This window comes from Geotrypetes seraphini, chromosome 1, assembly GCF_902459505.1.
Source record: "Geotrypetes seraphini chromosome 1, aGeoSer1.1, whole genome shotgun sequence".
NCBI classification, from domain to species: Eukaryota; Metazoa; Chordata; class Amphibia; order Gymnophiona; family Dermophiidae; genus Geotrypetes; species Geotrypetes seraphini.
This window is the reverse complement of record NC_047084.1, coordinates 522,178,474-522,203,673: the sequence shown is the minus strand read 5'-3', so window position 1 is coordinate 522,203,673 and position 25,200 is coordinate 522,178,474. Positions and strand designations below refer to the sequence as shown.

The window sequence follows — 25,200 nt, the reverse complement described above, 5'->3', positions numbered from 1 at the left end:
CGGACAACCCTATCTCCGCCATAACCTCTCATGCCCAGGGACAAGCCAGGATCTCCCTACCTCTCCTACCCCCTGGAGCCCTTTGGTAACACTACCCAGACCTATCCCCCGAGCTCCTGCTCTCTCTGAAACCACAGCGCCACCTAGGGGCACCCCTGACCGTGACCCCCGCCAGACTGGGCACAAATGCCCCATCCCAACTGACCCCCAGCCCTGCTGCCTGCAAGTGAGCCAGGAACCCACGCACCTATACCGCTGCCATGCCAACCCGTCCATCTCCGCACTAGCTGGTGCTTATAAATGTGCTGTATCAATAGGCTTTTTCAGAATCCTTTTTCGCCCACCATTGAAAAATCTTTTGCAAAATTCCTTGGGTTCCCTGAAACAGGAGCGAAACGTGGCACGTCGGAACCAGCAAGCCGAAAGATAAGTTGCTGTGTTCCTTTTGTTAAGATACGACGTACACAGTTTAAGAACTTTAGCCCTTGGCTTTTTTGAGCACTCTAAGTTAACATATAAATTCATTGGTGATAGTCCTCTTATGCGATGATTGGGCGGTGAGGCGGTAGTGCCGGGGTTTTTTCCCCGTTTACCACCTTCATGATTCTGAGCATATTGTCATCTAACACTGTATATACTATTGATACAGCACATTTATAAGCACCAGCTAGAGTGATTTCTTTGTCTGCATATACATAAGAACATAAGAAGTTGCCTCCGCTGAGGCAGACCAGAGGTCCATCTCGCCCAGCGGTCCGCTCCCGCATCGGCCCATCAGGTCCATGACCTGTCAAGTGGTCCCTGACTCACCCTATAAACCCTCAATCCCTGTATCCTTTAGGAATTTATCCAAACCTTCTTTGAATCCCTGCAGTGTTTTGCCCAATTACAATCTCCGGAAGCATGTTCCATGTGTCCACCACTCTATGGGTGAAGAAGAACTTCCTGGCATTGGTTCTAAACCTGTCCCCTCTCAGTTTCTTTGAGTGCCCCCTAGTGCTTGTTGTCCCCACATCCTGAAGAATCTGTCCCTGTCTACCTTATCTATGCCTTTCAGGATCTTAAAAGTTTCTATCATGTCTCCTCTAAGTCTCCGCTTTTCCAGGGAGAACAGCCCCAGCTTTCCTAGCCTTTCAGCATATGAAAAGTTTTCCATACCTTTTATCATTTTCGTCGCTCTTCTCTGAACCCCCTCAAGTATTGCTATGTCCTTCTTGAGGTACAGCGACCAATACTGGACACAGTACTCCAGATGCGGGCGTACCATTGCACGATACAGTGGCATGATGACTTCCTTCGTCCTGGTCGTGATGCCCTTCTTGATGATACCCAGGATCCTGTTGCTTTCTTTGAGGCTGCTGCACATTGTGCCGATGCTTTCATTGTTGTATCCACCAGCACACCCAGGTCTCTTTCAAGGTTACTTACCCCTAGCAATGATCCCCCCATTGTATAGCTGAACATCGGGTTCTTTTTCCCAACATGCATGACCTTGCATTTGTCTATATTAAAATGCATCTGCCACTTTTTTGCCCACTCTTCCAGTTTCGTTAGGTCCCTTTGCAGGTCTTCACAATCTTCCGTGGTTCTAACCCTGCTGCAGAGTTTGGTGTCATCTGCAAATTTGATAACCTCACATTTTGTCCCCATCTCCAGATCGTTTATAAATATATTGAACAGGAGCGGTCCCAACACCGACCCCTGCGGAACTCCGCTCGTGATCCATTGCCAGTCTGAGTATTTGCCCTTCACTCCAACCCTCTGTTTTCTGCCCGCCAACCAGTGTTTAATCCATCGGTGAACATCCCCCTCCACCCTGTGGTTCCTCAGCTTCTTAAGCAGACGTTCGTGGGGTACCTTGTCAAAGGCTTTTTGGAAGTCGAGGTAAATGATGTGTATGGGTTCCCCTTTGTCCATCAGGCTGTTTATTCCCTCAAAGAAGTGTAGTAAGTTCGTGAGACATGACCTTCCCTTGCAGAAGCCATGCTGGCTCGCCCTCAGCTGCCCATTTTTTTCTATGTGCTCACAAATGCTGTTCTTAATCAGTGCTTCCATCATCTTACCCGGAACCGAAGTCAAGCTCACCGGCCTGTAGTTTCCCGAGTCACCTCTCGATCCCTTCTTAAAGATAGGTATGACATTTGCTATTTTCCAGTCCTCCGGGATCTCCCCAGTTTTCAATAATAGGTTACATATTTGCCGGAGTGTTTCCACTATTTCCTTTCTCAGTTCTTTTAGTACCCTTGGGTGGATTCCGTCCAGGCCCGGTGATTTGTCGCTTTTCAATCTATCTATCTGTCGGAGGACGTCCTCATGGCTTACCTCTATTTGTTCCAGTTTTTCATCTCGATCCCCGCTTATGATCTCCTCGGGTTCTGCTACATTGGATATGTCCTCGCTCGCGAAAACTGACGAGAAGAACTTATTTAACCTGTCTGCTACCTCTTTTTCCTCCTTTACAACTCCCTTTCTGTCTCCATCATCCAACGGTCCCACTTCCTCCCTCGCCGGTTGCTTCCCCTTCACGTACCTGAAGAACGGTTTGAAGTTTCTCACTTCCCCAGCCAGCTTCTCTTCGTATTTTCTCTTTGCTTCCCTAACCACTCGGTGACATTCTTTCTGGTATTTTTTGTGTTCCTTCCGGTTTTCCTCAGTTTGGACCTTTTTCCATTTTCTGAACGATGTTTTCTTGTCGCCTATCACCTTTTTTGCTTGATTCTGTTTGCACCCTTTCCTAAACCTGGGGATGTATAGGTTTTGTGCTTGTTGCACCGTGTCCTTGAGTAGGGACCAGGCTTTCTCTACGGTCTCCATCTTCCGTGAGCTGTTTCTGAGTTTCTTTTTCACCAATTTCCTCATAGCATCGTAGTTCCCTTTTCTAAAGTTGAGCGCTGTCGTTGTGGTTCTCTTCACTTTTGATGTTCCTGCTTCTAATTTGTACTGGATCATGTTGTGATCGCTGTTTCCCAGTGGCCCTACTACTACCACCTCCATTGCGGGTCCCTCTAGTCCGTTGAGGATTAGGTCGAGAGTGGCGTCTCCTCGAGTCGGTTCCTTGACCAGCTGCTCCATGAAGCAATCCCTCACAGCCTCTAGGAACTTGGTTTCTCTCGCACTATCGGAGTGCCCAATACTCCAATCTATCCCAGGGTGGTTGAAATCCCCCATCACCATCACATTTCCGCTTTTGCATTCCTACCTCAATTCTGCTTCTAGGTCATTGTCGTTTGCTTCTGGCTGTCCAGGTGGGCGATAGTATAGTCCTAATTTTGTGTCAGCTCCCTTCCTTCCTGGTAACTTAACCCATAGTGATTCCACCCCTTCCGCCCTTGTATCCTAGTCGACTGAATGGAGTCTTTTATGTATAGCGCTATTCTTCCACCTTTCTTGTACGTCCTGTCTCTCCTATAGAGCTTATACCCTGGCAGTACTACGTCCCATTTGTTGACCTCAGACCACCATGTTTCTGTGATTCCAGTACATGTCTACTCTGGGATCATTTGTGTGTTGGGCGACTGGGTAGTTCAGATGGTTGGATGTGGAGGGTGGTAGATTGGATCTTAGGATATTGATTTTGTTGTTGAAGAATTCAGCTAGTGCATTGCTGAAGGTGGGGAGTCTGTGGTGTGGCGTGAAAAGGCTTGTATATCGTAGAGATTGTTAACGTTTGAATAGGTTCTTGGTGTTGGTGTTGGGATAGTCTATTTTTTTTGCGTAGAAATTTGTGCGTTTTGTAGTTATGAGATTTTTGTATTCTTTCAGTTTTAGTCTCCAGTTTGTTCTTTCTATGTTATCACCAGATTTCAGCCATTGTCTTTCCAGTTTTCGTAATTCTTGTTTCACTGTTCCCAGCTCGGCGTCGAACCATCCATCTAGGTTTTAGTTTCTCGTTCTTCTTAGTTTGATGGGGGCCATCTTGTTAAGAATCTGTGTGCTTGTATTGGTCCAGGTGTCTAAAGAGGGGGAGTGTGAGTCTGATGAGATATCGTAATGTGACCAGAATTCCACTGGGTTTACCAAGCCTCTGGTGGCTGTCATTTTCCTAATCCTTTTTTTCTCCAGGGGTTTGGTTGGGGAGTGTTTGGTTTGCCAGTTGAATTGGAAATTGCATAGACGGTGGTCCAACCATAGGGTGTCGGTCCAAGTGGTTTGGTGCCAGAGCATTTTGGGATGGGCTGGGGCTTTAGAAGAAAAGGTAACTAGATCTAGTTGATGTCCTTTTAGATGAGTTCTTTCGGGGGGTGGCACAAGGAAGTCGAGAGAAGTGATAAAGGAGAGTAATTCTTTAGTGTCAGCCTGCTCTACCTGCTCTAGGTGGATGTTCAGGTCACCAGTCAGTAGGTTGTAGGGGCTAGCAGTTGAGTTTGTGAGAAGGAATTCGAAGAGGGTGACCTTGGCAGTGGGCCATTTCTTGGGAGGAATGTAAAATAGCGTGATGATTAAGGCCTCTTCTAATTTGTCTGACAAGAGTTTGCAGGAAAGGATTTCCATGTACACTGAGGAATTTGAAGCTATGATGGTGGATTTGTATGTGTCTTTTACAATAATGGCTAGTCCTCCCCCTCTTCCCCTGCTTCTGGGTAGAGAAATGATTTTGAATCCAGGTGGGAGGCACTCGCGTATGATGATGTCATTGTCAGCGATCAGCCATGTTTCCGTTAAAAGGACGAAGTCTGGGTTGGTCTCCTCGAGCCAGACTTTGACCAGTTGTGACTTGTTTCTAATGGATCTGATGTTAAGGTAAAAACCTTGGACATTTTGAAAGTGGGGGGAATCAGTTGTTGCTGAGAAGGAGACTTTCCTTAGCTTTCGCTGGTGTTTATGGTGTGTTCTATTAGGTTTACGTGAGGGGGGTAAGACCGGGATTTAAAAAGGGCCCTTTTTGGAACAGTTATGGATGAATCGGGGGCAGGTCTCTGGGGTTCTAAGATGGTGTGAAGAGGTCTAGTGAGGATAGGGATTGGTGTGAAGTAAAGGGCATCGGCTGACCTGTATATGTAGCAGGACCAGTAAAACATGAGAAATAGTATTAAATGTTGATTAACAAAAGCCATTATGTTGTGAGACAGTAATTGGATAGACATCAGAATCTTATCAATTATCCTGTCGATTGGTTAGACATGCAGGTATTTGACTAAATTTATCAGACAGTTGGCTGAGCATGCTGATTAGAGAAAAAATAAATGCAGATGCTTATAGTACATGCAGATACTTATACATGCAAATACCTATACGTGCAGATACTTATCAGTCTTCAGTCAATGGGCGCGTGAGTAGGCCTTCCGAGATAGGACAGACTGGCAAGGGGGAAGATGTTGAGATGTGAAGGGTAGTCTCCTTTGGCTCCACTCTGTCGCTTCGCGAAGGCACGTGCAAAGGCACGCCTTAGCCGGCGCACCGAACAGCTGCGCACCGTTCCCGCAGTTCAATTTAATGCTCCCGCAGGTCGGGAGGGGCGGAGCTGGCTCGCACGCCCTGCTGGGGGGCGGTTTTGGTTGAGGCTCCGTGGAGGAGCAGGACTCGGTCGCTGGAACTGCCGATTGCAGGTGAGTGGGCCCGAAACGGGGCTCTGTGGAGGAGCCGGCCTGCAGTTGCTGAACGCTGCCGATTGCAGGTTCAGTTCTGGAAGAGAGGGGCCCGCAGTTCAATTTAATGCTCTCGCAGGTCAGGAGGGGCGGAGCTGACTCGCACGCCTTGCTGGGGGGGGGGGGGGCGGTTTTGGTTGAGGCTCCGTGGAGGAGCAGGACCCGGTCGCTGGAGCTGCCGATTTACCTCAGTCATTGCAAAAGCAGGACAAGGGAGACAGCACAGATGACCTAACTGGCCGCCATCTTGTTGGAATATTCATTTCTATCTCTGTCTTTATATTTTTATCTTTACTTTTCATAAATTGTTTCTTCAGGTACTTTAGTTAGATTGTGAGCCTTTGGGACAGTTAGGGAATTTCCAAGTACCTATCTTATTTATTTTTATTTATTGTGTCTTTTAATGCATCATTTTTGTAAACCGCTTAGAAACCTCACGGTTATTAGCGGTATATAAGAATGAAATTAAATTAAAATTGTTTATATTTGGTCTTTTTACTACTGTTATGCTGTTAACAAAACTGTAAGTTTTATGTTGAACTGTACTTGCTGAACACTGCCGCTTCATAAAAGGTGGTTAATAAATCCAAATAAATAGTCCCTGTGACTTCTAGTTGTTACTGTACCTGCAGCCTCTCAGACAGGCTCAGCCAGTAGCTAATTGTATGATTGCATTGACCCAGGTTATTTCAGAGTAATGATTTCTTATGGCAGTATGCAGACTTCAAAAGGTTCACTAGGCAGGCACTCTTGTCAGATACATCTTTTGCCACTTTTATCTTCTTCATTTACAGAATTAAGTAGATCCCTGATTAAATGAAGAGACAAGGACACTTCCTGCCTGAATAATTTAAAACATACACCAGATCAGCCCCCAACAGCAAACCTACAAATCCTTCAAACAGCCGTCACTCTGCTTTGCCCGTCATTTTCTTGTAGACTCTGAAAAGCTTCCTAGTCCCTTTTTTTCATCTTTGAAGGTTTGTTTGTTTGTTTTTTTTAAATCATTAGTGGAGGATTCTTTAATTAAGATAGTCATCCAGTTCTATCTTTCCTCGTCCCTAAAACGAAGCCAGCTGTGATTTGTTTGAAAAGGATACAGTTTGCAGTCACAGACTTCCGTTCCCACTCACCAAGACTTGTTGAACATCCTATTTTTTTTTTTGTTACTTGACTGAGGGTTGGAATAGTTACAAAATAAAATGTCCCCCCCCCCTACTTGTTTGGGATTTTTTTTTTTTCTCCATAGTATTATTGTCCGAAGTCTAACCAATCAAACCGGTTCAGACCTGGTCAGGTTAGTCAGCCACACCAAGAGCTTGCCTCAGTTTTTTCTTGCTGGCTGAGGTGTGACTGCAGCGAGCTGAAAGGGCTCAGGGGGGTGGGAGGGGAGAGAGAACGGCGGGAGCTGCTCGCGCTTCCTCTGGCTCCAGCTATGGTTCTCGTCACGGAGCAGCCATGTGAAGTGGAAGAGGCGAAGGCTGCGCCCAGGCCGCCCGGCAGAAAGGAAAGCAGAGGTCTCACCTTAGTGTAAGTAAAAAAAAAAAACAACAACAACACAACTTCACGGCTCTGGGGAGGTGTCTCTGGCTCTTACACCCAAGGCCCCTTTTGCAGGGTGTGCGTTAAAAGCGTGAGGATTTCCTGTGAAAAGTTTGGAAAAACAGTCGTTACTTGCTGGTTGCTTTTGGCTGGGGAGGGGGAGGAGGGGGGTTGCCTTATACGTTTGTGGGGTGTTTTTTTTTGTTGTTGTGCACTTAAAATTTTGAGGGATGACGCGGGCTGTTGTGAAATGAAAAAGTAACCTCCCAAGAATCAAAAAGCAAGTCGAGACAACCGTAAATTACTAGGGCAATCGAGTTAATCTTCAGGCTTGCAGTTGTAGGTGGCGAATATAAATTGGGCTGAGTGGAATAGTTATCTGAACAAGATTTTGAAGAATGTAGGTTGTTTTCTTGCGATCGCTTTAAAGGGGTTTTTTTTTTTTTTTTGATTGTTGTTGCTGGGTGCATAAGAGCAAACGGATGCAGCTGCTTGAAGTTCAATAATTAATGGTACTCGGAGAGGAGAGGATGTGTAAGCCTGTGTACTTAGTCTGTTCTCTCTCTCTGAATACTATTTAATTAGAATAAGACTGGGAGAAAAAGAAGAAGGAACTTGAAGAAAAATCTGGCTTACTGTGTGCAGTTTTGTGTATAAAAGAGGGAAAATAACGCACCCCACACAGTCAGGGCCTCCATATTGCAGGAAACAAAATCTTCGATTTTCTCTTTGTGTGACCAGGTGGGTTTTTATTAATTTTTATTTTTTTTGGAGGGAGGGGGGGGGGCTGGAAGGGAGATTTTCTCTTGCGTTTATCTGCCAAGATAGTATGACTTATTTAATGGTTCATGGGGTGGTTTTTAGTTTTAAATTTTCTCATTGTTGTCCTTCCACCCCTCCTTCTTTAATTTTTAAAAGGTTTTATGTACAGGTTGGTGGAAGGTGAGTACATTATGAATTGTCACTTTGCTACAAATGGTCATTAAAAAACAGTAATGTACAACTTTTTAATAATTATTCTGATCATAACTAATCATGGTTAGTTGAACTCAAAGCACCGAGGGACCCTCTTGTTAAAGCTTAGCTCTGCCAACAGGTAATCTTGAAAACTGCTAACAGGTAAACTTGAAGAGCCATGATCCCAAACCTGCTTTCTCCCAAGGGATAGCCCTTGTGACCTTAGGGAAGTCACCATTTAACCCTCTATTGCCTCAGCTACCTGGGAGCAAACATTTAGGAAATAAGCCCCAGAGATATTAAACCTTCTTGGCACAGAAATAATGTACTGTATCTGAGAGGTAACTTTCCTTAAGCATGAATTTAGAAAGCTGAGTAATTATTACAGTGAGATCCAGGAAAAAAGGGACTGGAATGGGATTTGATATACCTTACTGCTCACATAACATATTTATTATCCTCCCCCCCCAAAAAAAAAAAAAAGCCCAGAATGGGTTATAAAAATACATTCACAATCATTTCCACAGACAGACATAATTCTACAGTAACAAAATTTAAAACAAATTATTGCAATTTAGTAAAAACAATAGTCACCCATCTAATAATCCAATAATTGACAGAATTAAAAACAAACGTCATAGCCATGCAAAACAAAATAAACCATCTAATAACCTTATAACAGAAAGGACCTGATTGCACAGCTCATTTACGAGTAGTTTCTAAACAAAGAGATCTTGCTGAGGGCACACAGAAAGTTATTCAGAGTAGTGAAGACACAGGGGGATTGCGAAGATCTGCAACATGACATAATCAAGCTTGAGAAATGGGCATCAACATGGCAAATGAGGTTCAACGTGGATAAGTGTAAAGTGATCCATGTCGGTAACAAAAATCTCATGCACGAATACAGGATGTCCGGGACGGTACTTGAGGAGACCTCCCAGGAAAGAGACTTGGAGTTCTGATCGACAAGTCGAGGAAGCCATCCATGCAGTGTACGGCATCGGCGAAAAGGGCGAACAGAATGCTAGGAAAGACAAAGAAGGGGATCACAAACAGATTGGAGAAGGTTATCATGCCACTGTACCAGGCCATGGTGCGTCCTCACCTGGAGTACTGCATCCAGCACCGGTCGCTGTACATGAAGAAGGACACAGTACTAATCGAAAGGGTCATAGAAGAGCGACTAAAATGGTTAACCCTTTCAGGACCATAAGGATCGTAGGCCAATTTTTGTGGTTTTGACGACATTTTTATGGTGAAAAGGGCTTGCAGATGCCAAAAAATTGATTCGGAGACGATAGCTGTTATAGTTTACGAGTTATAGCCTGGGACATATATGTCCCTATGGTCGGCTAAGGACACAGGTTGTATATAAGAGACGTGTATGCATATCCAATATATAACACAGCATAAGTTTCATCCTGAATTTATTATTGCACGATCTGTACATGAGTATGACTAAACCACAAAATCAGGTAACTTACAAGCACCGAGGTCATCTTTATTTGACCCGAAATAACCGCTATGTGTGATATTTCTCAAAACAGTTGCGTGATGATGTGTAGCACAAGTGAACCTGACAAATTTCACAAATATTATCAGTCCGATTTTCAATTTTGTCCTTTGCACATTGAGCACACCTTTTCCGCTTTCCCATTTTCGCCAACTTGTGTTCAGGCATAGGGGATGGTATACTGTTCTTGCTGCTTCGAACAGATCCTGCTGGAAGACTTCTCTTCCTGTTTGTATAATTTCCAATGAGGAACCTTGCAATCAGTTGCCTGTACTGAAGAGGGGTCATGGCCTTACATTGAGGATTCATGTTCAGGTTCAGTTGAATAAATATGCAATGAGCATTGTTGACAGCTATATCAATCAAATCGAAAAATATGCGCAAATAGTATTTGATCTTCGACTTCCTGTCAACTTCATATGTTATCTTCTTTTGATCCATGAGATCGACGACGCCCATGAAGTTGTTGTAGGCAACTATTATTTCAGGACAAGGAATTTGGATCTTTTCTGCACTTTTTTGTTGCATCCTGGACACTGAGACCGAGTTGGTGGAATGCAGAAAATTAGACAACATCACAACAGATCGGTTGTCCATCCATTTTACACAGGTTATGCCATTTGCTGAAAGCATTTGGCTTTCTCCACGTTTCAGCTCTTTGTCCTGCTTGAGATTCTTTGGCATATGCTTTCTGTCTGCCCGAGCCGTTCCACACAAATATATTTCCTGTTGTTGTGTTTTCAGCTGAAGAATTGGGGAATTGAAGAAATTGTCTATGTAAATCTCACAGCATAAGTGCTCGAGTGATTTCGTTAGCATGAGGACCACGCCCTCTCCAAGTCCATGTTCTGTGTCAGTTTTCTTGCCTGTGTACAAGTCGAATTGGTACAAATGGCCAGTCTTTGAGTCACACCTGCACCACATCTTGAAACCCCACTTTATAGGTTTATTTTTTATGTATTGCTTCATGATGCTATGTCCTTTGAATTGTATCATGTGTTCATCTACTGACTGTTGTTGGCTTGGGTTCTGTGCATTCTGGAAGCATCGATTGAAGTGATCCATTACAGGCCGAACTTTGAAAGCTCTATCAAAATCGGGATGGCTTTTCGGAAGCATCTCTTCATTATTTGAAAAATGTAAGGCAGACCTGATCGCTTCAAACCGTTGTCGAGGCATTACTTTAGCAATGTATGGCACTTGTAGGTCAGGGTCAGTAGACCAGTAGTCTCTCAGACTAGGAAGCACATGGTAACCCATCACTAAATTCATTCCCAAGAACGCACGGATTTCTTGGGCATCGGTTTGGAAAGGAACCCCCTTCTGCTTCATGTATAAATTACTTTGTTCAACAATATGAGCTGCCAGATCATTGAAACCGCAAGTTTTCTCAAATACCTCGTAGGCATTAGGTTCCACACTGCAATCGACATCTATGTTCACATTTCCATATTCATACTCAATGGTGTTCTTTTGAAAATTTGCTTTCCGAGGCTTCCAGATGAAATTGATGTCTTCTTTCTGGCCTGCTTTTGCACGACGTTGTTTTCGTGGAGCTTCGGGTAAGTCATTAGTTGCTGCTACAGGGCGCTCAATAACAATTTCTTTGCCTACCTTCTCAACATCCTCGTCAAGAAAGCCTCTATCTTCTTCATCAAGTGGAAGATTGTCTTCATCATCACTGTTATCTGCCAGCAATATCTGCTCAATGGCATCCTCAGTTATTTCGAAGAAGCGTTCTGCTAAAGGCATCCTTATTCTATCGGGTGCAACTGCAACAAAATATTTGATGAGCATACAAGTACTCGAGAAAGGATCCAAAATGCGTTCTACAGTTATTGGACAGGTCGGCCAACTTACCTCAGAGCTCTCGGCACCAGGTAACACAAAACGAAAAGAATCACGACACGTGCACATCAACCTCAGAATTCTACTACCGTCCATAGGGACATATGTGTCCCATGACGAAATAAGGCGACATCTTGAGAACGAGAGATCAGATGTGGCGTAAAACGCATCAGAACGCTATAGTAGCGACATAGGAAAGCAAAACCAAAGACAAAATGTTTTTGTGAAATATCATTATTTTTATTTAAAAAATCAAACTTCTGGTTTATGGACAGTGTGGCAAGTGAATCTTCTCGTTAATCTGGCAACGAAACTAATGAATGAATGTCGGAACCAGTTTGTTTACATAAAGGCAGTATCATATGGAATCTGTACATATCAAATTTAGAACTGTAGACTATCCCAATCAAAATTTATAGGATTTTAAAGTTATGGGACAAATATGTCCCTTGGTCCTGAAAGGGTTAAGGGGCTGGAGGAATTGCCGTTCAGCGAGAGATTAGAGAAACTGGCCTCTTCTCCCTTGAAAAGAGGAGACTGAGAGGGGACATGATCAAAACATTCAAGATACTGAAGGGAATAGACTTAGTAGATAAAGACAGGTTATTCACCCTCTTCAAGGTAGGGAGAAAGAGAGGGCACTCTCTAAAGTTGAAAGGGGATAGATTCCGTACAAACATAAGGAAGTTCTTCACCCAGAGAGTGGTAGAAAACTGGAACGCTCTTCCCGGAGTCTGTTATAGGGGAAACATCCTCCAGGGATTCAAGACAAAATTGGACAAGTTCCTGCTAAACTGGAACGTACGCAGGTGAGGCTGGACTCATTTAGAGCACTGGTCTTGATCTAAGGGCTGCCGCGTGAGCAGACTACTGGGCATGATGGACCACCGGTCTGACCCAGCAGCGGCAACTCTTATGTTCTTATGTGATTGTAAAGAACATATAGGAGTGTAAATTGGCAATTCCTCAGATATGTATTTTGGAATCGTAGCATGAAAAACTTTAATTAGATACAGAATGGTTACCACAGTAATACTGCAGTAATGGGAAAGAATTTAGAAAAATCCCCAGGAATACCTCAGCAACGGTAGCCCCTTCTGTGGTAGTGCTTCAGGAACGGGGACTATGTAGGGCATTCCTGTGGTAATGGGGAAACCTTTTGGACCTTAGCTCAGGGGCAGCCCTATAATGTGGCCAACTGAAGTGGAGGCCTTAGATGGCAGCTTGCAGGGAGCAGCATCACAGGTAGATTGAATGAGGAAAGTTCAAATTCTATTTTTAATTGAAGAGACTGTTGTCTATTGTCCTTATTCATTCTCTAGATATCTCAGATCGTGCCTGGCATCTTTTTTTTTTTTTCTAACCCTCCCTTTGCATTCTTCTGACTGGCGTGGCATCACTCATCCATCTCCCTCCCGCTGACCTGTTGCAGCATCTCTTCTATTCGTGCCCTCCCTCCTGACCTGAACCAGTTCCTCTCTCCTTCCTCCTCCATGATCTACCTTTGCTTGCTGCCCTGTCTAGAGGGGGCTAACAGCTACTCGCATCCGCTGCTAGTTCCAACATTTTCTCTCTATTGTGGTCTGTTCCTGCAGAAACAGGAAGAGGTCAGAATGCAGTAGAGAGAAGATGTTGGAGCTGGCAGTGGATGTGAGTAGCTGCAAGCCCCCTCTAGACAGCTGGACGATGACTAAAGGTAGACCGGAGAGGAAGGAGGGAGGAAGAAGAGATGTCAGTTCAGGTCAGGAGGGGAGAGCACCAATGGATGGAGAGATGCTTCTCGGGGGTGGTGCTGCGTCAGTTAGGATGATGAAAGGATAGATGCTGAACCATGGGCAGAGGGAGGAGGATTGATGGCAGAGAAAGTGATGCTGGCCAATTGAAGGAATGAAGATGGTGTATAACAGGAGGAAGCAAGGAGTGATATTACACTTGTGCAGTAAAAGGAGAGAGATTGGACGGGAGGTAGGGAAAATATCATATGGGGAAGAGTGGTAGGAAAGAGAGCTGTTGGAGTGGAGAGGGCAAAAGGGCTGGAGGAAGAGGAGCTGTTAAAAGGAAGGAGAGATGTTGGATTTAGTGGGGACAGAAGGGAGGGAGGGAGGAAGGAATAGATGTTGATTAGAGAATGACACAGGGACAAATTTTTCCCAGTCCCTGCGGGAACTCATTTTCCTATCACATTCTTTTCCTGTCCCTGCCCCATTCCTGCAAGCTCTGTCCTCATCTGCACAGGTCTCAAACACTTAAAAATCATAAGTGTTTGAGGCTTGTGGGGTCAAGGCAGAAGATTACAGGAATGGGACAGCGACAAAATTTGCGGGGACAGGGAAATTGAATTCCTGCGGGGACTGGGAGGAAAATTTGTCCCCGTGTCATTATCTAATGTTGATCTCAGTGGGTGCAGGAGGGAGATATGTTGGCTCTGGGAGGAAGGAATAGAGGGAGGGAGGTAGAAAGATGTTGGACTCGGGGGGGGGGGGGAATGGAAGGTAGGAAGATAGGGAATGAAGGAGGGAGGAGGAAGATGTTGGACTCGGGGGGGGGGGAGGGAGGGAAGGAGAGTTGGACATGGGGAGATGCTGGGTGTGGAGGTGCAAAAGCAAGGAGCTGTTAGGTTTTAGGGGGAGGAGATTATGGGAATGATGAAACCATATGATATAGGCTATGGGAGGTATATCAAGGAAATGAGTGAGGAAGATAGTGAGTACAGAGGGTAGAAAAGTGATAATGGGGAGTAGATTGAAAGAAAGAGAAGGCTGGAGTGAGATGAGACATGAAGAGCTAGGGTGTGAAAGGAGACAAAGTTGATATGTAGATGAAAAGGAGAAGAGTGAAAAAGGGTGAAATCTGGGTGAAGAGAAAAGAAGGGAGGAGAGAGCTTTAAATGAAAGATCAATATGTCAAGAGTCAGGTGTGGTAAGGGAATGAAACGAGAAGGAGAGAGAAGAAATAAGACAGTGGCCACTGGAAACAGAATTAGCGGAAGACAGACAAGAAGCAGAACAGAGAAACTGGGACCAACATGATGTAAAAATAAAACATCCCGACAACAAAGGTAGAAACAAGGGTTTTATTTTGAATTTATTAATTTTAATATGTTAACTTTGGAAAACGGGCAACACTGATGTTATTGTGTCTTGTGCATTTGTTTGCATTTGTCCGGTGTTGTAGTTTAACTTCTTTGGATTCCCAGTTCAGTTTCTGTCTTTATTTCTAATTTATGATCTCTTGGGTTGTATTCCATTTACTTAACCCTTCCCCCCTTTTTACAAAGCCATGTGACAATGGCCCTGAAGCCCTTTAAATCTCTGTTGGCTTCAGGGCAGTTATAATGGCTTCGTAAAAGAGGCCCTTAGTTTCTGTGTTGCAGTTTGTAGCAGTTCCACTTATTCTGTTTTACCAGAACCAGGTGTGTTGATAATTGTAGTGCTGCCTAGTTATAGGTTACTTCTGGGGGAATTCTGTGCTTCTTTGCACAAAGAATTATTGCAGAATTCTGTACAGGAAGCAGAAGGCAGAAAAGTTGTAAGGTTTCTGATTCCTTGTTCTTGCAGCACATATCCACAGTTTACTTGTACAAACTTACCTCTACCCAACTTACTCTATCCCTCTCAGATCTCTTGGTATAAGGAAGAAGCAAGCAGCTGTACTACTTCTTCCTCCTCTGCTGGCCTGGGCCCAACCGCTTATTTGAACTGTATGGCTGTATGTCTTGTGGGTGAAACTATAAAGGCAGTTAAATCCCAGTACATACATTCCCAGGTGCTTCAAATAAACATCGGGCCCAGACCAGCAGAGAAGGAAGTGGTCTGATGCACAGATGCTTGATTCTTCCTTTTGTTATATGATCAAAATGAAGACACAGAAAGGTGGGGGCAAGGAGAGAAAGAAGAGAGGCAGGGATTGAGGGCTAAGAAGAGAGAAAGAACTAGGGGCAGGGAAAATGGGGGGTAGAGAATGACATGGGGGCAAATTTTTCCCTGTCTCTGTGGGAACTCATTTTCCCATCCCGCTGAGTTCTTTTCCTGTCCCTACCCCATTCCTGCAAGCTCTGTCCTCGTCTGCACAAGCCTCAAACACTATAAAATCCGTAGTGTTCGAGGCATGTGCAGTTAAGGTAGAGCTGACAGGGACGGCGACAAAACTCGCGGGGATGGGATGGGGAAATTGAGTCCTATGGGAACAAATTTGTCTCCGTGTCATTCTTTTAGCTGGGAGAAGGGAAGGGTGTCATGCTAAATTGGGTGAGAAAAAGCTGGGGAGAGTGATAATTACTGGGGAAGGAAGAAGCTGGGGGAAGTGGTCAGGCCTTATGATTATGGAAATTCTGCACAATAAATTTACAAATTAATGCAGAATTTTAAAACATTGTGCACAACATTTCTAGAATTTTACAAAGAAATTTTCATTTTGTGTTGAATTGTCCCAGGAGTAATATCTAGGATTCTTGCTATTTTAAATCGGCATTAGTGCTGCTGTTTTATGATGTTTGTTAAATATACGACGGGATTTTTTTCAGGTTTTGTATTTTTACAATGTACCAGTGATAGATTTGTGTTGCAATTGCTCAGAATGACATGAGAATAAGAATTTTTATTTTTTTATTTTTTTGTATTGTGCTTTTCATGGAGAAATGTCCTGGTTATGATTTGCACTATTTGTTTGGGAGGGAGGAGGTTGGACTTTTGTGGATGTATAGACCATGTTTACATTTAACTCTTAAGAACTGTTATATTGTGTCAGAGCAAAGATCCATGAAGGTCATGTATGTATGTAGTGTATTGCATATATAAACGTCACTCATTTAAAATTATTGTTCTAGAACCTCGGCAGCATTTAGAAAGCACGCAGATCCTTTTCAGTTTCAGTTTCAAGTTTATTAAAATTTTGTTAACCCACCTTATCAAATTTCAAGGCGGCTTACATTCAGAATTCATTAAGGCCCTCTTTAACAAAGGTGCGCTAAGCCAACACGTCCATAGGATGTTGTTAGCGTTTAGCGGGTGATTAGCGCGCGCTAAAAAGCATAGCACACGTTAGTAAAAGAGGGGATAAGTAAGGGTAAAAAACGAAGAAGTCCAACGAATTAACATCAAAAATTAAAAACAAAACAGAACTACAAAAACTAAACTTTTAGACAGACGTATAGCAAACAAAATAGACTGGAATGAAAGGAAGTGGGAGAACCTTAATGATTTGAAAGGAAAGAACAGAAAGTTGGGAGGACACTGCATTTTCCTGAGCAAAAAAACTGATCAGAAAAGAGAAGAAAAGAAAAATTAAAAGAAGAGGACATCCTTAAAAGGAGTGTGTGGCGCGGTGGTTGAAGCTACAGCCTTAGCACCCTGGGGTTGTGGGTTCAAACCCCTTGGTGCTCCTTGTGACCCTGGGCAAGTCACTTAATCCTCCATAGCCCCAGGTGCGTTAGATAGATTGTGAGCCCACCGGGACAGATAGGGAAAATGCTTGAGTACCTGATTGTAAAAACCGCTTAGAAAACCTTGATAGGCGGTATATAAAATCCTAATAAACTTAAACTTAAACAGTTGTACTGCAAACATATCTTCAAAAAGCATGGTTTTTTAAGTTGTATTTAAATTTGTCTAATGAATTAATCTCCTGTAAGTATGATGGTGCTGAATTCTATAGTGTGGGAGCAATGATGGAGAAAATTCTATTTCTCATGGTATTAATGAATCTTAAGGATGGAATTACGAGTACGTAAGTTCTGATAAGATGAACAGAGCGTATGTCGGGAGGAATAGGGTATAAGGAGTCTATTGATGAAATCTGGCTGTCCGGTTTGTCTAGTTTTAAATCTAATCTAAACTTTAAGTTTATATACCGCATCATCTCCATGAGAATGGAGCTCGACACGGTTTACAAGAACTTAAAATAGTGGGTAGAGAAGAAGAAAAAGGATTACATGAACTTATGTGTAGAAGGGGGGAGAGAAAGGGAGGAAGGATAGAGCTACAATTTGCTGAAAAGCCAGGTTTTCAGTTGTTTGAGGAATGTCAACAGCATTATTTTATAGATGTGAGATTGGGAGCCAGTGAGATTTAAACAGTAAAGGAGTTGCATGATCAAATTTTTTTGCATTAAAAATAATTTTGATGGCTGTATTCTGAACTATCTGTAGGCATCTTATTTCGTTTTTTTTGCAATTCCATAGTAAAGGGCGTTGCCATAGTCCAAACAAGAGATAACTAATGAGTGATTAAGAATTTTGAGTGATGATTGGTCAAAAAACTCAGCAAGTGGACGGAAAAGGCATTTTTGCACCACAGAAATTGTTGTGGTCATGAAATGAAAGTGATTCATCCAAGATAATTCCCAGAAGGTTGATGGTTCTCACGGTTTCGATGGGGATAGATCTAAAGTCTATTGGAGAGATCAGTGTTTGACCCTTTTTGAGTGTAAAGACCATGGATTGTTTTTTTTTTTTTTTTTTTAATTTAAGTGGTAGCATGTTGGAGTTTAGCCACCTACTTATTTTTTCCAGCTTTAGATTGATGGTGGAGATGGTGGATAGGGCTGCTTTAACCTATGAACCAGGTGAGGCTCTGGTCAAGGACACCAGCACTAAATGGTGCCAAATGCCTGTGCCAGTGACATCACTGGCCCATAAATTAAGCCTTTCCTGCAGCAGATCCAACACTTTCTCTCCTTCCCCCCCCTTTCTTTCCCCTCACCCTTTCCTTTTCCTGAGAGCCCCGGTTCACAGAATCCTGTTTTGTTTTGTTTTTTTTCACTGAGTGCTAGCAGCAGTAGCTGTAACATGCTGTTGGGGCCGACCAGCATATTTCCCTCTGGCACTGTCCGATCCGCATTCATAAACTTTTCAGATAAATTTTTTTTTCTCTCATAGCAGTGCCACTTTGAATACTTAAATGTTTGACAGATAAACATGCTCAACGATAATCTGTGTGGTAGACACAATATTATATGTGTAGACATAATGTTTGGTTATGTCTAGTTAGTAAAATTAGATGGCACCTGAAAGGAAGCTCTGCAATGAGAGGACATAGGATGAAGTTAAGAGGTGATAAGCTCCGGAGTAATCTAAGAAAATACTTTTTAACAGAAAGGGTGGTAGATGCATTGAAGTGTCTCCCGGAAGAGGTGGTGGAGACAGACTGTGTCTGAATTCAAGAGGGCCTGGGATAGGCATGTGGGATCTCTTGGAGAGAGAAAGAGATAATGATTACTGCGGATGGGCAGACTAGATGGGCCATTTGGCCTTTATCTGCCATCATGTTTCTATGTTAAGAGCTTAGATACTAAGGTGAGCATAAAGCCCATACAGTATAGATGTTAAGAAATGTATAACATTGGCCTGAAAAGTCTGATGTATGAATTTTATTGTTCTATAGGTTACTGATCACTAATCTAATTTATAATTTGTGGATCACACTGTGCCTGTATAGGTACAAGATGATTTACAAAGTTAAAGAACCCATATAATACATTGCACATACAATCAGTTTTTAGCGCTTTTTATAGAATTAGGGGGAAAGCATCTTAGGCTAGTAATTTTTAAAGACAGGTAGATGCCTGCTTTTCATTATGGAATAGCCTTCCTGGAGCAATTCCCCACAATGCAGAATTCTATAGTTGATGTTTAGAACACTGTTCTTCAACCACCGGTCCGCGGACCAGTGCCGGTCCGCAGGAAATTTCTGCCGGTCCGTGCAGGGCCAGCAAGATTAAAATGACCATAGGTCCATTTTCAGACCTGTCCCATTTACCCCACATACAGCTTCGGGACAGTGTCCCGAAGCTGTGCTCAAGGACAACGGGTCAGGTGATCATTTCCTGTCCCTCCCTCCTTCCTTTCCCCGGGTCCCCTTCTCTTACCGCCCTGCCACTACTGCTAAAGCCGACAGGAAATCTTCTATCTGAAGTTCTGGACCAGCCAATCGCTGTGTTGAGTACTTTGTGCAGCTCTGGTCATCACATCTTAAAAAAGATATAGTGAAATTAAGAAAAGTATGGGCATCTAAAATAATGGAGGGGATAGAATGATTCACTAGTTAGAACTCTTCAGCCTGGCAAAGAGACAATTAAGGGGAGTCCTTGTGCTAGGACTTGTAGACTACTGCAACATCCTTTATCTACCATGTCCTACCAACATGATTAAACAACTACAGACCGTACAGAACACAGCTCTCAGACTCATCTATTTGCTAGGAAAATATGACCACATCACCAATGCCTATCTAGACTCACACTGGCTACCGATACGAGCAAGAACCCAATTCAAACTATACTGTCTACTATTCAAAGTAACAAACGGAACTGCACCTATCTACCTAAACAACCGCCTATACCGAAACCTTTCACCCAGAATAAGGAGAACCCAGATCCAATTCACCTACCCTCCACTCAAAGGCACTCGACGCAAAAAACTGTATGACATCCTACTAGCAACACAGGCAGCGAAACTTGACCCCACCATCTCCAAGCTGCTGACCACAACAACTGACTTTAAAGCATTCTGAAAAGATATCAAAACTATATTATTCAAAAAACACATCCCAACAACCTAATCTCCACCTTTTCCTATCCCAACTGCACATTACTTGCAATTACTCCTCCCTTCAGGCGACATCTAATCAAGTCTCTAAAATGAATCCTCAATATATATTCGGGTCCGGCCTTCTTTTAAAGTATTGTAACCACTAAATAGGTCTCCTCAATGTCTCAAAACCTCTATATGTAACCTGAATCCAGCTTTCTGCAATGTAATGTAATGTTATGTAAAGTAATGTAATGTATTGTAATGTTATCGCCTGGAAATGTCCAGCTATCTTCTAATGTAATCCGCTTAGAACCACAAGATACAGGCGGAATAGAAGTCACTAATGTAATGTAATATGATAAAGTCCTATAAAATAATGAGCAGAGTGAAATAGATAAATGCAAAACGGTTCTATATGCTTTCAAAAAGTACAAAGACTAGGGAGCATTCCATGCTACTGATCCAGCAAGCAGTAGCTTTCATGTCTTTCTCAATTAAGGACTATTCCTCCAGGAAATTGTCCAAACCTTTCTTAAAACCAGCTACACCAGGGATGAGCAACTCCGGTCCTCAAGGGTTTTCAGGATTTCCCCAATAAAATATGTATTGAAAGCAGTGCGTGTAAATAGATCTCATGCATATTCATTGGGGAAATCCTGAAAACCCTTGAGGACCAGAGTTACCCACCCCTGAGCTACACTGTCCACTCTTACCACAACCTCTGGCAATGCGTTCCAGAGCTTAACTATTCTCTGAGTGAAACAATATTTCCTCCTATTGGTTTTAAAAGTATTTCCCTGAACTTCATCGAGTGTCCCCTAGTTTTTTTTGTAATTTTTGAAGAAGTGAAAAATCAATCCATTTGTACCCATTCTATTCTATTCAGGATTTTGTAGACTTCAATCATATCTCCCCCCTCAGCTGTCTTTTTTCCAAGCTGAAGGGCCCTAACCTTTTTAGTCTTTCCTCATATAAGAAGAGTTCCATCCCATTTATCATTTTGGTCATGTTTTAAAAATGATAAGTTCAGAAAATAAGATGAGAGAGAGAAAGAGAGAGATCTTAATTTGATGGGTTTTATATTTCATGGGGGAAAAAAAAAGTCCTGAACTAGTTTTTGTTTTGAGCAGCATTATCACTGAAAATTACCGTACATTCAGAGGAAGCAAAAGGTATCCAAAGGAGAAACAGTTAACGGATATGGCCCAGCGCCAAGTCCCGCCAACAGCTGGACTGTGAAGGTGAATCTGCCACAAGGTTTTGGTTTAGCTACTGATGTAGGTGGAAACCCTGGCTCATTTGATAGTATGCAAACTGTCACTCATTTCAGAGGCAATAAGAAAATTATGCCCCGTCAATATTTGTTAGGTAAAAATTTCTCTGTTCACTAGTAAACTCTAAAACTAACACAGAAAAAGGAAATGTAGAGAGCTGGAAAGTTCTGCCTTGGCACAGACTTTTAATGGCTATACTGTTATATTGTATGGTGACCTATTTCACCCTTGCAATTTTTAGAACAGGGGAGGGCTCTCTTGACCTGTGAGCTACTGGTGGGAAGAGACTACTTTTGGAGGTGAAAGTGAGGCTTGTATGCTAGTAGTGAGTTCTGTGTTGCTACCAGGCAGCCGCCTAGGGACAAATTCTATTGGCACCAAAAATATTTTTGCTGTTACTTAGCACAGTTCTATAAAAGGCTCCTGCTATGTGTAGAATCGCGCTTAGCGGCCATATGCGCCATAACATTTAGGCACATCTAGTGACCTGGATTGGCCACTGTGAGAATGGGCTACTGGGCTTGATGGGCCGTTGGTCTGACCCAGTAAGGCTTATTCTTATGTTCTTAAACTGTTAAGCATTTTCGATTCATATTTTATGTCTTTTTCAAAATCAGTGAAGCTTGCCTCTGTGCCATTTTGAGGCTGCTCCATGCATCCACTACCCATCCTATAAGTACTCTTTTCATACTTAAATGTGAGCCTATCTTCATTAAGCCTTCTTACTGAAGTTTTCCATGAGAAATGCTTTGTATATTCTTGAAGTATGGATTTCTTTCTTATAGCAAGATATAGCTATGCTTGGGAGGGGGGTTGGGTTACCCTCTTGTGGGTTGTTTAGTTTTGTCTTTGTGCATTTTAGGCAAATACACTTTATCCAGGGTATCAGTGTTAGATAACCCCCTCACCATACTAAATATCGCTGCTGTATCTCCCCTGGTTGTACACCTTCTCTTGTACTTATGTGTGAGGGAGTCCATAGACATTACTTTTTCCCCTTAACTGCACTATCACAGAACCCACTTTACAAAGCAGGCCACAGAATAAGGAAGAGATGACTCAGCAGGAGCAGAGCAAGGAAGCCATGCAGACCAGACAGGGAGCCCCCTAGAATGGAGAAGTTTACACCCAAAGAAGTGTAAACTGCAGAAGCTCTACTGAAGTAAGCCAAGTTTATCTTGGTAACTCTGCTGACACTGTATCTTTGGAACTAAGGGTGAAGAAGCATGGGTCCAGCTGTGCTGAATACAGAAAGACAGTTTTTTAAAAGTCTGGCACTTGAGTCCAGAGACGAGTTGTTTGTGTTGACTTTTGAGAACCAGACTATTATTGCATGCCATGACCTTTCTAGAGAAGGCCACAGCAGAGAACTTATATAATAATGACTGTTTTGGGGGTTTGGTTTTTCTTCTGAGCTGTGAGGGGAACAGATCATCCCCTCCCTTGCACATAAAATTATGATTTCTCCCCACCCCCTTTTTAGAACCTCTGTGCGACTGTGTTTTCAAGGCACCAGGTTTCACCCTCATTCACACTGCTACACCATCTGTCCATGGTGAATTCAATGTGACAGGGATAGATGTTACCTTCAATTTGATGCTTATCATAGACTTGCTGCCTGTTATTCTCTGATTGAGGTCTATGCTCCATTTGCATGACGCTGCAAGATTTTTGCATTCCACCACCAATCTGCAAATTTTTTTTCTCTCTGGAGAGTCCACACAGTGGTGTAGTAAAGGTGGGGGGGTTCCCACCCTGGGCGCCATCTTTGTGGGGGAGCCCCTCCCCTCGTACCTCCCTTTTTTAATTTTCCTGGCATGAGCAATATCACGAACTTGCTGCCTGCATCAGTGTTGGCTCTCGCTGACATCGTATCCGTGTTCCGTGCCTAGGAAGTAATGTAGGAGGGAAAGCTGATGCAACACAAGCAGCAAGTTCATAATGCTGCTTGCGCTGGGAAAATTAAAGAGATAACGGGGAAAAGGGGTGCAAGAGGGGGATGGAGAAGAGAGTGGTGGGAGGGACGCCACTCACCCTTGCTGTGCCACCGAGCCCACATTAATCCTTTAAATGGCAGATGGTGATGCTCTACGTTACTTGATGTTGAATGAGAGCAACTACCAAATAACAGGCATTTGGAGATGCAGATCTCGAGCCATAGAAGACATATTGCTTCTGAGCAACAATGCCTGATAAAGGGTTAAGAAAACCATTCAATAATTATACCTTCCAAATATGCATCAACATTGCATATGAAGACACTGAATAGCACTAATATTAGGACTGACCTTGTGCAGTACTGCTCGCTATCCTCCATTGTGAACCAGTTTTTCCCATTTTAAAACCCAGGACAATCGGCTTCTTTGTCTCGCATATGGAATGGTAGTTCATGGATAATAATAATAATAATTTTATTTTTTATATACCGCCATACCCGGTGAGTTCTAGGCGGTTTACATCAATTAGAATAGGATCTACTTTTTCAAGCAGATTTACAAACAAATAAACAATTAAGTAACAAGTTAATTACATCGGTTTACATTAATTAGAATGGGATCTACGTTTTCAAGCAGATTTACAAATAAAAGAACAATTAAGTAACAAGTAAATACCGAAATTGACAGAGGATGGAGGGAGGTTGTTGAAGAAAGGGAAGAGAGAAGCTATAAAGGGGGGTAGAGAGCTGGGGGGGAGGAGAAATGAGAGCGGGTGGGGCCGCTAGGGGTCTTGTTTGGTGAATAGGTAAGTTTTTTGAGAGATTTTCTGAAGTCGAAGTAGGAGGGGGCCTCGAGTATCATTTGGGCCAGCCATGTATTGAGCTTGGCTGCTCGGTAGGCGAAGGTTTTGTCTATGAATCTTTTATAGTGACAGAGTTTTGGCGAGGGGAAGGCGAACAGTTGAGTTCTACGGGATTTCTTGTTTATGTGATAGAGGTTGAAGTGGGGGTTGATGTAGCTTGGTGTAGAACCATTAACCGATTTGAAGCAGAAGCATGCGAATTTAAAAAGGACTCTTGAATCGAATGGCAGCCAGTGTAGTTGGTGGTAGAAGGGGGTGACATGTTCCCATTTCTTTAGGCTGAAGATGAGACGCACGGCGGTGTTTTGGATTATTTTTAATCTCCTGGTGGTTTTCTTTGTTGCGTTTAGGTAAATGATGTTACAGTAGTCAAGAATGCTGAGGATAGACGATTGAACCAGTAGGCGGAAAGCGGTGTCGTCGAAGTATTTTTTTATTGTGCGTAGTTTCCATAGTACAGAGAAGCTTTGTGGTCAGTGTGGTTTTCTAAGGATAACTTTTTGTCCAGAGTGACTCCCAGAATTTTTAGGGTGGGTTCAAGAGGGAAAGTAATTCCTTTCAATGGAATCGAAGTGTTTTTGATTTTGTCATTGGGGGTGGCTAGGAAGAATTTTGTTTTGTCGGGATTGAGTTTCAGTCTGAACGAGAACATCCATAGTTCAATCTGGTTAAGAATATTTGTGATGTGGTTAAGTAGTTCTTGTGAGAAATTGGTTAGAGGGATGGCTATTGTGATATCATCTGCATATATGAAGAATTTGAGCTTGAGATTGTGTAGGAGGTTACCTAGGGAGGCCAGGTAGATATTGAACAGGGTGGGTGACAGGGGGGAGCCTTGAGGGACCCCACAGGTGTCGTCCCAGCTGTATGAGAACGCATTGTTTTTGAGAACCTTGTAGGATCTATTTCTTAGGAACCCCTGGAACCAGTTGAAGACCTGATCAGAGATGCCGATGTGTGCCAGGCATTCTAGAAGAATATTGTGGTCGACCAGGTCAAAGGCACTACTCAGGTCCAGTTGTATTATCAGGGCACTTGAGCCTTGGCTGAAGAGCGTTTGGAGGTGGTCAAGAAGGGAGGCTATGATGGTTTCCGTGCTGTGATCTGCGCGGAAACCTGATTGATTGTCACTTAGGATGTTGAATTTTTCTA

The 25,200-nt window shown here is 43.1% G+C and overlaps 1 protein-coding gene across 3 annotated transcripts in view; it reads left to right on the top strand.

Moving 5' to 3' along the window:
• Nucleotides 1-25,200, top strand: part of GRAMD2B (GRAM domain containing 2B) — a 157,775-nt gene that overhangs the window by 21,279 nt on the left and 111,296 nt on the right. The window contains exon 1 of one of the 3 annotated variants that reach the window (XM_033928990.1): nucleotides 6,864-7,115. The exons of the other annotated variants lie outside the window; for them this stretch is intronic. Within the exon in view, the coding sequence (XP_033784881.1) occupies nucleotides 7,021-7,115 (95 nt within the window). The 5' untranslated portion in view covers nucleotides 6,864-7,020. Of the gene's footprint in view, nucleotides 1-6,863; nucleotides 7,116-25,200 lie in introns of those variants that run through there. 3 annotated transcript variants of the gene reach the window in all.